Source organism: Drosophila obscura, unplaced genomic scaffold, assembly GCF_018151105.1.
Source record: "Drosophila obscura isolate BZ-5 IFL unplaced genomic scaffold, ASM1815110v1 contig_84, whole genome shotgun sequence".
In the NCBI taxonomy this organism is placed as follows: domain Eukaryota; kingdom Metazoa; phylum Arthropoda; class Insecta; order Diptera; family Drosophilidae; genus Drosophila; species Drosophila obscura.
Window position 1 is genome coordinate 1,340,145 of NW_024542877.1, and position 16,619 is coordinate 1,356,763.

At 49.0% G+C, this 16,619-nt stretch overlaps 2 protein-coding genes across 2 annotated transcripts; both read left to right on the forward strand.

The window, feature by feature from the left end:
* Positions 1 to 1,413: 1,413 nt before the first annotated feature.
* Positions 1,414 to 12,285, forward strand: LOC111068976. The gene is given in 14 exon segments (XM_041595829.1): positions 1,414 to 1,872; positions 2,029 to 2,445; positions 2,540 to 3,192; positions 3,278 to 3,444; positions 3,532 to 3,707; positions 3,968 to 3,988; positions 4,316 to 4,489; positions 4,546 to 4,663; positions 5,500 to 5,853; positions 9,924 to 10,093; positions 10,095 to 10,369; positions 10,432 to 10,859; positions 10,930 to 11,099; positions 11,148 to 12,285. Coding segments are annotated over 13 exon segments (3,723 nt in total). The 5' UTR covers positions 1,414 to 1,872; positions 2,029 to 2,202; the 3' UTR covers positions 11,922 to 12,285.
* A 2,854-nt stretch (positions 12,286 to 15,139) lies between these two features.
* Positions 15,140 to 16,438, forward strand: LOC111069061 (E3 ubiquitin-protein ligase MARCHF5). The gene is made up of 2 exons (XM_022358952.2): positions 15,140 to 15,178; positions 15,417 to 16,438. The coding sequence occupies exons 1-2, from the start codon at positions 15,140 to 15,142 to the stop codon at positions 16,398 to 16,400; spliced, it is 1,023 nt and encodes a 340-aa protein (XP_022214644.2). The 3' UTR covers positions 16,401 to 16,438.
* The last annotated feature ends 181 nt before the right edge of the window (positions 16,439 to 16,619 follow it).

Below are 16,619 nucleotides of genomic sequence, written 5' to 3' on the forward strand. Positions count from 1 at the left end.
TTCATACATAACAATTTTTACGATTTTAAAAATAACCAATTTCTCATTGAGTTTGGATGGTATTATCACCGAAAAGTAATTACATATTTAATGTCAACATGTACAATATATTTTTTGATTTCATCAAATAATATAAGGTGTGTTTCAGCTGGTGGCAGCTATGAACTGATCGTGACCTTATCGATAAAAATCAATTAAAATTAAAATAAAATAAAAAATATGTAACCATAAAAGAATCATCTGATTTAGTTTTGTTTGTAATTATATATAATTATGTATACATATTTGAGCAGAGAAAAGCCCAAAAGATGCTACTGTGCAGCCCGACGATGGACCAGCCGGGCAGAGCAAAAGCCGATTCGGCCGAACCAGGCCGAGCAGAGCCGAGCCGATTACAGCAGAGCCGCAGCTCCGGTGGGTGGATAGGGAACAGGGTACCAGTTTGCAAGGTGAGGTCATTCTCCTTTTCAGTTAGCAGAGGTTGTTTTCTTCCACTCCGTCTGGCCGGCTAGCTCTCCTGCTCGCTTTCTCTGTGGCAACTGAAACCAATTATGCTACTAATGAAGATGACGACGAGGACACTTGCCTGACCTTACCTTGCCCAAACATGCACTGAGATGTTACGTTTGGCTGCCTCGCATAACACACAAAAGGCCGCCCGCCCACACAGGGGCGCGTGGTGAGCGGCAGACGGGATGTCCCAGAGAGCAAGAGGCATAACAGCAAGAGCGTGTGCGGCGTTGCCAGGATACACAGCGGGACGTGGCGAAGCAGCATCAAAGGCCGCAGCAGAAACTATGCTCCCCCGGCCCACTTCTCTGCACGAAACATGCGCAGAGCCCCAGGATATTATTTTAATTAAATAACGAATCGAAGAGGGATGTAGCAACAACAACAGATTTTATTAATACCAGAACGTATTAAATAATATTAATCCGCATAATGAAATATGACAAGAAAACGAGTCTTAAACGTGTGCGTTCCATGCATTTGAATTTCAGTTGAGTGCCGACCCACGATAAGCTGGCGCTTCTCATATTTGCGTTCATTCCGAGCAAGCCTGCATTTTCGCATGAGTATCGATGGCCCCTGACCGTCATTTGGGACAGATTTGTTCGATGTTTTCGTATTCCAATGCTCTGAGTATCGGTATAGGATGAAACACACAAACACAACGTTACATTTCTGTTAGTTTGGTGGTTTGTTGATTCTTATACCGGAAATTATAATTTCGGTCTTCGATAACAATGTCATATCTACCTCTCACTCTCACTGCATGACTTTCCTATAAGATTTATATTGTTGGTCGGTCTCCCTCTTCAATTGAAGTGTAGTGAAACTCGACCATTTCATATCACATTCTCTTATCGATATAGTATCGATTATATCGTCGATACAGTATCGATACTGACATCGATACCCATCCCTAAACTGCACAACTCTGTTTTTTTATGTTTTAAAAACATATGCGGAAACAAAAATCAATACATTGCTAATGCATAGCGATTGCAATTGATTAGGCCAAGTATAATTAAATCCAGTCCGTTGCAGCCGCAGTACCCAAAGCGACATAACAAACGTAACGAAAAGACATCGGGACAACGACACATCTCGACAATGGTGTGTTGTGTGCTGCTTGCGTGTGTGTGTGTTTTGTATCGTGTTGTCTGATTGTTTCGTGCGTGCCTCTGCTTGCGTGCAGTCGGTCGGTCGGTTGGTTGGTCAGACGGTTCGTCGTAGAGGGTGATACGTCGAGGAACAGTGGATCAGTGGAGCAGTGCAGGGACGGTAGCGGTGGCACCAGTGCAGCAGCAACTACAAAAGCGACCGCCTCTAAAAAGGAGTGATAGGCAATCTCTCTGCTAGATCTGGGTGAGTGAGGAAAAAAGGCGCGCTGCACCCGAACCCGCGAAGGCGGCAGGGCAGTGGTGCACACCATAGCACACCGCACCACACCGTGCCGCTCTCCGCATTCCAGCTAATGCCATTGTTAAGCCTCTTTTTCTTCCATTTGTGTTTATCTCGTAGAATTCGCTGAACGTAACGCAACGCGACGCTCGACACAAAGACTGCTCGAGACGGCAGCGTGGATATCGGGGCGCGGGCCGGACGCGATCGCGATCCTATGTCGCCGAGTGTGAGCCTTTGATGCGGCCACAGCACAGTCGATAAGGAACGGCAATCCCGGTAGCAGCAGCAGCCATGCTCCCCATCAGCGAGGAGCAGAGCCAAAAGCAGCAGCACCACCAGCCGAGTCCAGACAACGGTGTGGACGATGCCGATGCTCAGGTGGGTGACGGCAGCCTCTGGACAGCCCTGTACGATTACGATGCCCAGGGCGAAGATGAGCTGACGCTGCGCCGCGGCCAAATTGTGGTCGTCCTCTCCACGGACAGCGAGGTCTCCGGCGATGTGGGCTGGTGGACGGGCAAGATTGGTGACAAGGTGAGTAGCCGCACCGTAGCCGATGGGAGGAAATAATCGAGACTGCGAGACTCTACTCACTGGCTGTGTACTCACTTCCCCCCCCCTTCCACAGGTCGGTGTATTTCCGCGTGACTTTGTCACGGACGAAGATCCGCTGCAGCTGAACGTGCCATCGGCCATTGGCGACATCCAGCCGCACGAGATCGAGTATGAGGAGATGGACATCAAGGAGGTGATCGGCTCGGGTGGCTTCTGCAAGGTGCATCGCGGCTACTACGATGGCGAGGAGGTGGCCATCAAGATCGCCCACCAAACGGGCGACGATGATATGCAACGGATGCGCGACAATGTACTCCAGGAGGCGAAACTCTTTTGGGCCCTCAAGCACGAGAATATCGCCGCCCTGCGCGGCGTCTGCCTCAAGACGAAGCTCTGCCTTGTGATGGAGTATGCCCGCGGCGGCAGCCTCAATCGCATTCTGGCCGGCAAGATACCGCCAGATGTTCTGGTCAACTGGGCCATACAAATTGCCCGGGGCATGAACTATCTGCACAACGAGGCACCCATGTCTATTATACACCGCGACCTCAAGTCCTCCAATGTGCTCATCTACGAGGCCATCGAAGACAACCATCTGCAGCAGAAGACGCTCAAGATTACGGACTTTGGACTCGCCCGCGAAATGTACAACACGCAGAGGATGAGCGCTGCGGGCACCTATGCCTGGATGCCGCCCGAGGTGATCAGTGTCAGCACGTACTCCAAGTGAGTGTCCTGTCCTACGAAATTTCTAGCCAAAACTCCACTCAAACTCTGCCTGCTGTCTCTGTCTCTCCTTCTCTCTTCGCAGATCATCGGATGTTTGGAGCTATGGTGTGCTGCTGTGGGAGCTTATCACTGGCGAGACGCCGTACAAAGGCTTCGATCCATTGTCCGTGGCGTATGGCGTGGCTGTCAATACCCTGACATTGCCCATACCGAAAACCTGCCCCGAAACCTGGGGATCTCTCATGAAGAGTGAGTCCCCTACCACCCCCCACCGCATAACCCCCATACAGATGTTTTGTAATTGCGATTTATCCCATGTTATCTATTGGATTTCAGGCTGCTGGCAAACGGATCCGCACAAACGACCCGGCTTCAAGGAAATACTCAAGCAACTGGAGAGCATTGCCCGCTCCAAGTTCACGCTGACGCCTCAGGAGTCCTTTCACTACATGCAGGAGTGCTGGAAGAAGGAGATAGCCGAGGTCCTGCACGATTTGCGCGAAAAAGAAAAGGTATTTTTGGCAACGAGCGAATCGACCTTTGGGAACATCTCTCCCTCCCCCCATTCCACAAAAGGGGAAACACCTGCAGATCTTTTTTGTGTGATTTTCCCCTTTCTCTCCCTTGAGTTCGTTCTCTTCATCATCATCTCCCGCTCCCGTTCCCCCTATCTCTTAAACTTTTTTTTATTATCTCTGATGACATTCTAATCATTTGGTTTATACTTTTTCTTCTAAACCAAACGAAATTATCCCCCAAAAACCATGTAAAGCGTTTCCAAACCATCGAAGAGGTAAGAGGTTGCTCTCTCTTTCTCTCTCTGTCCCTGTCCCTGTTTCTCACTCTCTGCTTGAGTCTTCAGTTTCAGTTACAGTTCGTTTCGTTTCGTTTTCTGTTTCCATTGTTTTACTTGCTCTGTTTTTTGGCTGTTTCTGATTCGTTTCCAACAATTGGTTGATCAACGCTCCCACAATATCCCCCCACCCCACAGCCCCCACCCGACAAGCCAACTGCTGCATGGTTCTTAGTTTGGTTTTTTTTTTCTTTTGTCTTTGTTTTTATTGCATGTTCTTTGACATCCCCGCACTGAATTTATACCCCGTATAACTCCCCCGTATAGGAACTGCGCAACAAGGAGGAGCAGCTGCTGCAGGTGCAGAACGAGCAGCGTGAGAAGGCGAACCTGCTGAAGATACGGGAACAGAATCTACGGGACCGTGAGATCGAGCTAATTGGACGGGAGTTGGTCATGATGCAGCCAGTACCAAAACGAAAGCCCAAAAAAGGCAAAAAGGTAATATACACATGCCATAAGCCAAACTGCAGATCTAATGCTAATTCTATTGATAGCAACACAAGCCGCTGCAGATATCATTGCCCACGGAGTTTCGGCACACCATTACGGCCGTGCGCGACAAGGCAGAGCCGCCTGGCTCACCATCATTCTCCGGACTACGACTCGTTGCACGTGAGTACTCCCCACAGTCTATCAGCATTAGAATTATATGTATATATTCTATATTCTGATTAGATGAGTATCACAAGATCTCATGTTTATTGTTTTTGATGACTCAAGTCAATCCAAAGTGCGTTTCATTACCATAAGCCCAGCCAAAAGAACCAACAGATGACCTTCAAAACCAAATCAAACTAAACGTAGACGAGCCTCCAGTGTTATGCTTGGAATAACTACTGATCAATCTTTTATCAGTTCTACAATTAGACAACTGAAACATCCATTTCAGCAGCCATTCAACATTTTCGATGATATTTAACTTCATTTTTATTGTTCACTTAAGTTATGTTCACGACTGCTTCGAAATATAGGAAGTATCAGCCATAGCAATATAATTTCATTTTATTGCTGCTTTAAGATTTCTTAAGGCTTATAGTTGTATCAATTATATTAATTTATTTTCGATAGGATTGCATTGCTTAGGCGAATGCTGCATGAATGCAGAATTCCTGTATTGGCAGTTCATATTTGTGTTATGTTGTGCTTAAGGTTCTGAAACGCACTGCTCAGAGGTTTCTAGTTAGAGATTAGATTAAGACTTATAGTATAAATAGTCGGAGGGAACACTCATGGCCCAGGAATGCAGGCCAGACTTCATTAATTTCTTATATTTGAATTTTTATGCTTTTGCATGCTTTTATGCTTTAAATACCGATTAATTGATTGATTTGTTTTTTCTTTTCATTTATTCTTTTTTCTTTCTTTATTTTACGTTGTGTTTTATTTTGTTTTGTTTTTTATGTTATATATTACCTCTGGTTGTTATCTCTGGTGTGCGAATGGGCCAGTCACCGATGGGCATAAGGGCAAGACGTGGGGACCCTCGACGATGCACCAGAGGGAGCGCTCGCTGCTGCCCTCACAGCTGGGCGGCAACCAGCCGGAGTGGCCCGCACAGACCTCCACCCATTCGTCGTTCAGCAAGAGTGCCCCTAATCTGGACAAAGGCAAACAGCAGCAGCAGGGTCCGGGCCAGGCCATGCATCATCCGTCATCGGCCTCGGCATCGTCCACGCCGCCGCCACAGCAGCAGCAGCATCAGCAGCTGGACGGTGGCATGGGCATGACCGTGGCCGTGGCTGGTGCTGGTGTTGCGACCACGTCATCCTTTTATGGTGGCGAGGCGGCTGGCAGGGCCACAGGTATACCATTGCCATATTTTCTAACGCGCCCCAACCACAACAACAACATCTCCACCACAACCTTCACCACCACCACCAACAACAACAACAACAACAACTATAATTCCGCCAACAACAACAACAACAATAAGTGCAACCAACAACAACAACAACAATTGATTAACATTAGCAATAGCAACAACAATAATAGTAATAATAATATTAGTAACCAGAGCAAAACTAATCCGATAATGCTGCCCACAACATCCTCGACCGCATTCTCATCCGCATCATCATCCATCATCATCCACTCGAACGCCTCATTGCCCCACTCCAACAGCAACAGCAACGCCAACGCCAACACCAACACCAACTGCAGCCACATCCAAATCCGCAACAACAGCAACTGTAACAACAGTAACCACAGCAGCCACAGCCACAGCCAAAGCAAATCCTCAGCCAAATTCTACCATCGAGCCAGGAGCCAAGAGTACGGGCTGGACAGCGCCACAACGGCCTATCAACTGCCCACCGCGCCGCTGTTTCTGGTATCGGATGACAGCTCGGAGACGGACACAATGACACCCACCACGGGCTGTTTTCATTTCCTCAAGTCCAGCAACTCCACGGCCGTAGCCGCCAGCAGCAGTGGGAGTGGGAGTGGGGCAGCAGTCATCGGTTCGGGCGTGAGTCTGATCCGTTTCGGCGGCAGCCTCGGTAACAGTCCAGCGGTGGGACGGAAGAAGCATTCGCTGGACAGCAGCCATCCGCAGGCGGCAGCCACCAGCCTGGCCCTGCCGCTGGAAGCGAGGGGCGAGAATAATACCTACGATCGCGCCTTCTATCGTCAGGTGGTGAAGAAAATCAACGCCAGCAGTGAGCGGGTCAACTCCAAGTCGAGCGGAGACCTGACCATGTACAACTGCAGCACACCGCTGACCACCACCATGGCGGATCCGCTGGGCCTGGACTATGACGATGCAGAGGAGGCGCTCGAGGGCGGGGGAGGACGCTTTCAGCGGAATGCCTCCGGATCGCAGTTCCCGCGCCATTGTTTCTTTAAGGAGCCGAACAACAGTCGACAGCAGGAGAGCTCCAGCGACGAGGAGGAGGAGGACGATAAGCGCGGGCAGGAGCAGACGTCAATGGACACGTCGTCGGCCTCGAGCCAGGTGCGCCAGAACTCGACTACTTCGCGCAAGAGTTCGGTGACCTTTCAGAGCGTCAGCTTCGAGGAACCACCCGCACCCACAAGCACAAGCACAGGCACTGCCAAAGCCGATCCCTATGCGTCCAGTGCATCGATCAGCTTCTCCACCTCCACCTCTTCCTCCTCGACGGGTGGCAATGGGGATGGCAACGATGTGAGCAGACATGAGCAGGCCATGGCCATGGCGACCGGCAGCCAGAACGGCTATAACATACAGGAGAACTCCATACTGGCCACACGCCGCATGTTGGACGTCCAGCCCCATCCGGATGTGATCAAGATGAAGCAGCATCTGCTGGAGGAGGAGCAGCGCCAGCACAGCAAGAACCAAAAGAAGCAGCGACCCAAGCACATAACCAAATCCAAGTCCGTCGAGGCGCCCGTCGAGCCACAGAAAACTGGTCACCACCATCACCATCATTCCTCCGGCTCCAACAAGATTCGCTCCTTGATGAACATCTTCTCGCGCTCGAAGAAGAAGTACAGCAAGCTGTCGGAGCATGCCATGGGCGGGGGCACTCACATGGGCAGCACCGAATTCAGTGCCATCGATCCGTTCGAGGCCGCCGATCTGGAGATGATGGCTCGGGGCGGCAGCGGCGCCAGTCGCACCCTCAAGCGCAAGAGCAAGAAGGCCCAGACGCAATCCTGTGAGCAGTTGGAGCGCTGCTGAAGCCAACGATGGAGAGACGATAGACGATCTAGGTGTGTTGGTGTTTGGTGTTGGAGTTGCCATTTCTGGATCCTAGTTACCCTCGCTGCCTGGTGCACACATCCACGCGCTCACCCACACACAAAACACTTACCCCCAGAGCCGCACAAAAACGCATAAACTGCTCATTGTTTTATATTAAAACCCTAGAATAAGCCAGAACCCGAAAGAAAGAAAAAATCCGATCACCACACTTCCGATTGCATTGATCCGAAAGACGGACGACAGACAGACAGATAGATATATCTACTCTAAAAGAAGAGTGGCAGGAGGCACGATATCAAATATGATAAATCAACTGCCAACTGACGGCCCTCGAATCGGTTCGGTTCCTAACGAAAGCAAAGCATTCATTCATTCAGATAAGAGAAGGAGATTTGTCCAGTGATTTGTGTGAGTTATTAAAGGAACAAGCTAATGGATTGACCGCCAAGGGAAAGATGAAATCGACCATTTAAAATATTAGCAGGATGCACCATTGAAGAGATATTTAAAGGTAGACCACTGTGAGTTGTCAGTTGGCACCCGTAGGTAAATGATAATTATTGATCTGCTGTAAATCAGTGACAATTAAGCAGACGGAAGCAACTGTAAAGGAGTGACGATGGCACAGATGAAAACTGTCAAGAGGGGGAGACCATTGAGGGGAAGATTTGCTTGGGACTGTTTGGCCTAACGTCTTAATGGGCGGGGGACGCACGAACACACTAACACATCCCGATAAAGATGCATGGGACGATGGCAAAATATTTCAAGCTAAACCAATACAATTATAAATGTTTAACGATTTGGATTAACCTTAAGGAAAAACTATATACTATACCATATCAGTGTATATGTATGTGTATACAACTATATTTATACCGATGCATAAATACCTACTTACCTACCTACATGACCCTATGCAGGCGTATAAATCCCTACCATACATTACATACTATACATCTTAGTTGAACTAAGTTTTAGTCGTACGAATCCGAGTGCAGTTTTTTTTTCCATTTTACTTTTTGTTGTATCTTTGTGAGAGTTATTTTCTAAAAATTCAAAGAAAAAGAAAAAATTCATTTCTGCTGTGCTCCACATTTTGTAGAAATTCGCTTCTTTTTTTTACCCGATACTCAAAGAGTATATTGGGACCCCAGAGAGCATAAATTTTATTATTTTTATTCATGAATATTAATTGAAATATTAATTAGAAGTACCGTGTGTTTGTAGTCTCTTAACATAAAATGATTTAGTTCATCAAAGAGTTTTTGTTTTTTTTTTTTATACCCTTAACAAACTACAACCTCGTACATTTTTAAAGTGAACAAAATATAAAAAAAAAGAGTCCCACACACAGCTACAAAAGAAATAAAGCGAACGAGGATTGTAACGTTTTGTGGAGCACACAAGGAATTTAATTTCAATTTCAATTTGTTTTGATTCGATTTAGTATTTTGAGCACAGTTTTATTTTTACAATTGGTTCGTGTCTTTCATTTATTTATGATGTCTTTCAAACAACCAAAATATATAAAACCACACAAAGAGAGAAAAAAAAAAAAAAAAAACTGTGATCAAAAATGAAGAAGGAAAAAATTATAATTTTTGTGTATTATTTTTATGGACATTTTTGTTAGATTGTATATTTATCAATTTTGTTCTTTTTACGTTAAAATTTCGATTTGATTTCAATGTACTTTGTATATGAATGTATTTTCCATTTGGGGCAGGGCCCCAAACCGCAGGGCCTAACCCCAAAAAAAAAAAAAAAAATATTCCCCCCCATAAAAACCATAAAAGTGGAAATCCGATAATAAAACAAACTAAAGAGAAACTGGAGACAAGTTTTGATTGCTAAAAAAAAACCGTAACACAACCCAGGTAGCCCAGGCCCCCGCTCCTCCACGCGGACAGAACGGACTTGGGACGGACGGAATGAACATGGTACATGGTGTGCGGTGCGCGGTGGTTTATTGCTATTGGTATTGCCTGCGGTGTTCCCCTTGCCCCACACCAAACAGTCCCGACTAGAGACCCAATATTCCCCTGACCCCAATTATCCACTTATCGATTCGATCCTTTTGAAAATGCCTCACGTTACTCAACACTGTCTCGTCAACTGCCGCTTTTCGCCTGGAATGTGGAATCTCCGATCTGCTATGCTTTGATTCTGCTCGCGCCACAGGATACCAGAGCAACAACAAAATGGACAACTGGCGCCCGGGAGTCACCACGAACATGCCGATCATGTCGCCGTCGCCATATCTCCTCAGCCGCTTCACCAGCAACGTGCCACTGCCCACCCTGTACGCAGGCGACTCGGCCCGGAAGCCGAAACTCTCGGTGATCGAGCTGCTTACTGTACAACATGGCCTCGCTGCTGGCCGGCGTGGCGGCTGGCTACGATGTGCGCATGTCCAATGTGTCGCCCGTGCATCCCACGCTGCTCAGCGAGCTGCCAGCCCTGAAGGCGGCCCCCAAGGCTGCGGCAGCAGCGGCAGCGGCTGCTCTGGCGCTTTCGGCTGTGGAGAAGCCACTGTCGGAGCAAGAGGAGGACGAGCAGCTGCAGCTCAAGGAGGAAGGTGAGGAGGAGTCGCAGGAGACGCCCCGCAAGCTGGCAGGTCACACAAGGTGAGTATATGGAATAGCCCGCATCGAAACCAATTATTTGACATTATTTGCACCTCATTCAGGTATGGCAGCCTGGAAGTGGGCGTCAGCACATCACAGCCCACATCCCTGGCCCGTCGCATCGGCGGCAGTCAGCCGTATTACACTCCAGTGCAGCGCACACCCCAGCATCAGATGAACCACCAGCAGCAGCAGCACCACCACCACCAGCATCAGGCGGCACCACTCGCACCGGCGGCCGCTCCCATACAACCGCAACCAGTACAAACCGCAGCTATAACCGCTCTCTATGCGGGCTCTCAGCCGCCGACGCCCTCGCCCCGGCGTAAGCTGAGCAACAGCAGCTGCGGCAACACGGACGGCGCCTTCGAGGAGTTTCGCGTGGGCGGTGGCATCGGACCGCCGCCGCTCTACGCCCCTGCCGACTACCTGAGGAACGGGCCGAGCTACTCGAACGATGGTGCCGGCAACTATCGCAACGGTTACTTTGGTAAGTGGCCAACGCCAGCTCGAAGATTCAGGATTTAACGGCTTTAATTTCGCTCATCTGTTCCCATCAGGCTCCAACTACTTCCCGTATCGGCCGGAGCTGAACTACAGCTACGAGCGGGACTGCAAATCGTATCCGGACTACTCCTACGACTACAATCATCGGCTGCCCGACTACTACGACTATCAGTACGAGGCGCCAGTGGTGCCAGTGCCCGTTGCCGTGCCCGTGCCCGTACCCGTGCCGGTGGCAGTGCCCGTTCAGGCACCCACATCCTTGCCGCTGCAGGCCCAGACCCGAACGCCGCCGCCCCGTGTCCCCCAGATGGGTGTGAGTGCCGGTGGCCATCGGAGGACCCCCTCGACCGTGTCCAGCAACTCGAATGTGCTGCTGGAGCACGAGGAGCTGCTCTACGACTACAACAATCTCAATCTGAATGTGGACTACGAGATGGATAGAGAGCAGGCGCCACTGCCGCCGCCACCCACCAAGCAGGAGCTGTACGCCGGCTCGCCCAAGCTGCTCAATCGCCTCATTCACAGCCCCTTGCCGATGACAAAGAGCAAGTATGCGTCGGTGGCGCGCCCCGCCAGCCTGCCCTTTGAGCAGCACGCCCTCACACTCACCTACCAGCAGCCGATGGTGGTGCCAACGGGCACCGGTGTCATCAGCAGCAGCCAGGCCAAGCTACGCAGCTCGCTGAAGAAGTACAACAACAGCAGCAGCAGCTGCAAGGGCACGCCGCTGAATGGCTCTATATCGTCGCAGCAGGGCACACCCACGAATCCCACGCCACCGGATTCGCTGACCAGCGACGACAGCTCCTACCTGAGTGCCAAGGAGGGGTCCATCGGCTCGCAGCACAGTCGTGTACGCTTCAGTCCTGAGGCGTATCTGGATGCCAATGCCTTGCCACTACCGGCTCATGCTCTGGTCCGACGGATGACGGCGCCGGCCATGCAGCAACCGCAGTCACAGCCGCCGCAGCAGCAGCAGCATCATCATCGGAGACATCGTCAGGCTTCCAGTGCCAGCACACCCTCGCCGTCGACATCCTCCTAGCAGGCGCGACTGGCGCTGACCCTGCAGTTGGCGCGCAGTCCGGGAGCGGACATCGGAAGCGGAGGCGTGAGCGTAAGCAGTGTGGCAGTGGCTGGCAGCATTGGACTGTCCCTGCACCAGCAACGTGTTCCCTATCGCTGGTACTCGGGTGCACGACGCTCCCGCTCTGCCCACTACGAGTATCGGCTATGAGAGAGCGGGACAGGGAGAGAGCAGCGGCATAAAAGCGAGTGTAATGGCAATAGCCATTGCAATTGTATGGCTTATACCTCAAGGAGTTGCGGATGATTGCCGAGTAGCAATACCCCTACCCTCAGCAGGGGATTATCTTATTGGATATCTGTAAGGTAGGAGTAGTAGTCATCGAGGTTGTTCACATGCGCGCATAGAATATAGATAATCCCCCTGACTCCCCTCCCCTGACTTGTGCGATTTGCCTTAAAAGTAGCGTTGAAGACTAGTTCCCGATCGGTTCCCCCGCCCCCACCACATCCCACAAATCCCACAAAACATATAGACAATTGTACTCGCTGTATTTTATACGTGTAGATGGCGAGAGTCAATTGCACTCGCTGTATTTTATACGTGTAGATGGCGAGACGGTTTCCAACTCGCAAAACCAGCAGCAACAACAACAACAACAACAACAATAATAATGTTTAAATAATACTTTGTAATTCCGTGAAGAACAACATCCCAATATCAAGACACACACACACACAAACACACACACGACACACGCAAGCCAGCCGCCAGGCCGCCGTAAGCTCCATTTTTAAGTCTGACAAAATGTTTATATACATATATTCATACCTATACATAGACATATATATACTATATTTATAGATACCTAGACTAGTATACATTCATTTATATAGCTGCGTTAATTCCCCCCTCGCCCCAACTAACTACTAGCTCTGAATTGAAACCCAGTGTAGTAGCGCGAACGATATACAAAACTATGCTCGTAATTATTCAAGATACATACATACATACTACATGTACTGTGTACTGGGTATATGTAAGCCAATTCCCCTACCCCTATATACAAAGAAAAAAAAAAAAAAAAACAGTGCGCTATTTTCCGTATAAGAAAAGAAATGTATAATATAATCCAGAATACATCCTATATACATATACACATATGTACTCATGTTCTTCTGCTTAGAGGTGTATAGCTTATTGTGCCCTTGCAGAGAGGTAAATTGTAATGTGCTGTCTGTGCTTAACTCAATGATATATGGTATATATCCTTATGTATGGAATCACTGTAGGAGCAATCCACCCATTTGCAAGGGTATCCAATCCAAATGCTTCGGACTACCGAGGCGCTAGCCTTCCTCTCTTGTTACATATTGAAATGGTCGGTCACTAATCCACTGCGAACACACACACAAACACAAACAACACACATATATACAGATACAATTATCTTTAACTAGTTAATAATTATAATTTAGACAAATTGTTGTTTATATGCTCACAGGAGAAACGCAAAACGTTAACCAAACAAAACAAAAGGGAAAAAGGAATATATATGTATGTATGTATGTACGTGTCTGAACCAAAGCAATATATCTACATAATATATACTATATATATATACTTTGCTCTATGTAATATATATATGCTATATATTGTACAAGTAACGAAACAGAAATGAACCATCAGATACAAAACGCTAGCCAACATTTTACCTTCTAGTTTAATTGCAAACCCCCCCCCCTATACCACCCGCCTGACTATACCGCATTATTTATGAATTAATTAGCCCAGAAAGGAGACCACAGAGGAGACCGTGTTTCCAGTATATTCGCGTATTTATTTGCCATTTAATTGACATGAATTAGTTAATGAATGAATTAGCAAGCGAAGTCCCCAGTCCCCCCCCCCATTCGATATTTAAATTTAAATATGTTTTTAATATTTAAACCATTCGATTCGGAGACCAAAATAAGTGACAAAATAAAAAAACAAAACTATTTTTTATAGAAAACCAAAACGATTCTTCGTTCGTGCTTCATTTTTCTGTGGGGCTCTACTACTGCCTGAGGGCAGTTGCTCGCTCTCAATCTCTTTAGATGGGCATGGGCAGGCCACAGAGGACACGTGGCGTTCGTTTGTCAGCTGTGGGCGGATCACTGCTAGCTGCCAAAGCTGTTTCTGAATTACAAGTGAAATCGATTTTGAACGCTAATGAAAACAACTCAGAACACAGCCCCATCCATCAGATGGGGCCCCCACCTCCCCCCAAGCAAATGCAAAACCAAATCTAATACACAAGGCTGCATCAAGTGCCCCCAATTCGATGTGCCACACTTTGTGGTGTACCGTTGGCTCTTGGCCGGCAACCTGCTGCACAAAAAAAAAAAGTTGAATGGAAAGGCGCCTCTCGCTCGCTCGCTCTTGCCCTGGCACTGGCACTGGAACTGACACTGGCTGTTGCATTTTCTATTCCTCTTTCTAGTGCCAGGCTCAGGCTCAGTCCAGTCCAGACCCCGATCCAGCCATTTGGCCAAATGTTCTTCTGCTCTCGAGCCGACAAGTTCTGTTTTTTGTGGAGTGGACTCTCCGTGTCCGTATCAGTGTCAGTTGCAGTTGCAGTCGTCGGTGCGCGTGCGCCTGCTGTTCCAGCACAGATTCGTCGATCCGAGCGCCCACTTTTTGTTTTGTTTTTTGTTTTCTGTGCGAATCGCGACACTCTGTACTCTCCCTCTCTCTATCTCTGTGTGTTTGGTGTGTGCTCCAAATATTCCAAAAGTTGCTGTTTAATTTGGAGTCAGTCTTGGGGCATCCGTGCTCCATTTGCCTGCCGGAAGGGTAAGTGAGAATGCTTATGATTATATTTATATCCAATTACTGGCCGAGTGGGGCAGGCAACCAGGCAGCGATGCCCCCCGACATTCGCTTGCTGCAGTTCCAGTTTCTGGCTCGCTGCTATAGGACTTGGCCTTCGCCTATTTCCAGACAGTCGGCCAACAGGTTTTCTTTTGTGGCATGTGCCACATTCGGTGGCTGAAAGTAAACCACAAACAAAGCAAACAAAAAACATCCAACAGCAATGAAGGCCACCTGTTTGAGCGGATCAAACGTGGCCAGGGCATCCTTCATTTTTTTATTCTATTTTCACCATATATAAATATGGGATATAGAAATATATTATAAAGGCTCACATAATATAGATCATGGGCAGCAGAAATATGTATATATTCCGTGATATGTTCGTTCTCTGTCGCAAGATTTCATCCTACTACAAAGTGCTACGACACATACGGGGTAGTAGTAGATCTAGTGGGGGTACCCTCCCCCCACTCTACACGTACATTTCTGTATAAAATGGGAGGAACCCAGCAGGCAGGAATCTAACAAGCAAAAAGCCTGATCTGCTGCCACACAGCGCTACTTCTAACAAAATTCCACACGGTTCAGGCATTAGCCAGCAGTAAATTGCATAGAAAATGATTCGAAATACGGAACCGCTAGCGTTAGTGGTAGCGGGAACCAACCACCCAGACCACACAGCCCGGCCAGAGTCCCCAGCTGGATGGGGAGCGCATGTGCTGGATTTGTCTGAGCGGCGACGAGGAGCTCCCGCCTCGCATCGATTGGCTGCATCCGTGCCGCTGCCGTGGCGGCAACAAATGGGTTCACCGCGCCTGCCTGAATCGATGGATCGATGAGAAGCAGCTGCAACATCCGGAGATGCGGGTCGCCTGCACCCAGTGCCGCACAGAGTACATTATTGTGACGCCTCCGCTCAACGCGTTCTATACGCTGCTGCACCGGCTGGACCAGCTATACGATACGTTGTGTCCGGCCGTTATGATGGGCACCCTCTCGGCGGGTCTCTACTTTGCGGCGATGACCTTCGGTGCCCTGACCCTCATGCAGATCTTTGGCTACCGCGTCAGCCTGACGCTATTGAGGGACGAGCCCACCACACTGATGATCGCCCTGCCCACGATCCCCGCTGTGCTGCTGCTGCTGCGCAACTTCCCGTGGGACGATCACCTGATTCGCTTGTGGCGCCGCCTACGCGGTCCCCGCCCGGCTGTGCCGCGTGCAGATTTGGATGAAGACGGCGAGCTTCCGCCCGGCGCTCCGCTCGACGAACAGTACTACATGCCTGAGCCAGCCGATCGTCCGGGCATGGACTTGCTGCAGCAGGGGGGCATCGGCATCTTTAACAACGATGGCATCGCGAATGCTTCCAGCGGCTTCATTGTGGCCCTCAGTCTGCCCAGCTTTGCCGTGCTGCTGGGCCGCACACTGTACGCGAGGTTGAACAACAAGCTGCTGGGCATCGTTTTGGGCGGTCTGACCTTCTTGGGCATCAAGGGACTGGCCAGAGCCTATCTGCGCCACTCAAATCTGCAGCGTCGCCGAGGGCGTTACGTTCTCGATTACATTCCGTTGCATGTGCAGAGCTACGCCTCGCTGCGTGGATTGGCCAGTCACAATATTCCCAACACACGCTAGAAGAAACGCATCCCATGCCCCCCACACACCCACACACACACACACACACACTGAGAAGCAGCTGCCCCCTCTACACAAATGGCTGGCGGCTTTTAAACAAAAACGTTTAACTGTACTTTGGTTAAGAACTTTTTAATGTTCCGATAAATTTCTTTTGTATTAAAAACCATAAAAACACCAAAGAAAAACAAACAGCGAACTGTGAAGTTTCATTTTGAA

Bases quoted from the DNA above. Each gene is read 5' to 3' on its own strand.
- LOC111069061 (XM_022358952.2), top strand. From the start codon at position 15,140: ATGTTCGTTCTCTGTCGCAAGATTTCATCCTACTACAAA. The intron at 15,179-15,416 runs GTGCTACGACAC...CGTTAGTGGTAG, and splicing joins AGATTTCATCCTACTACAAA to CGGGAACCAACCACCCAGAC.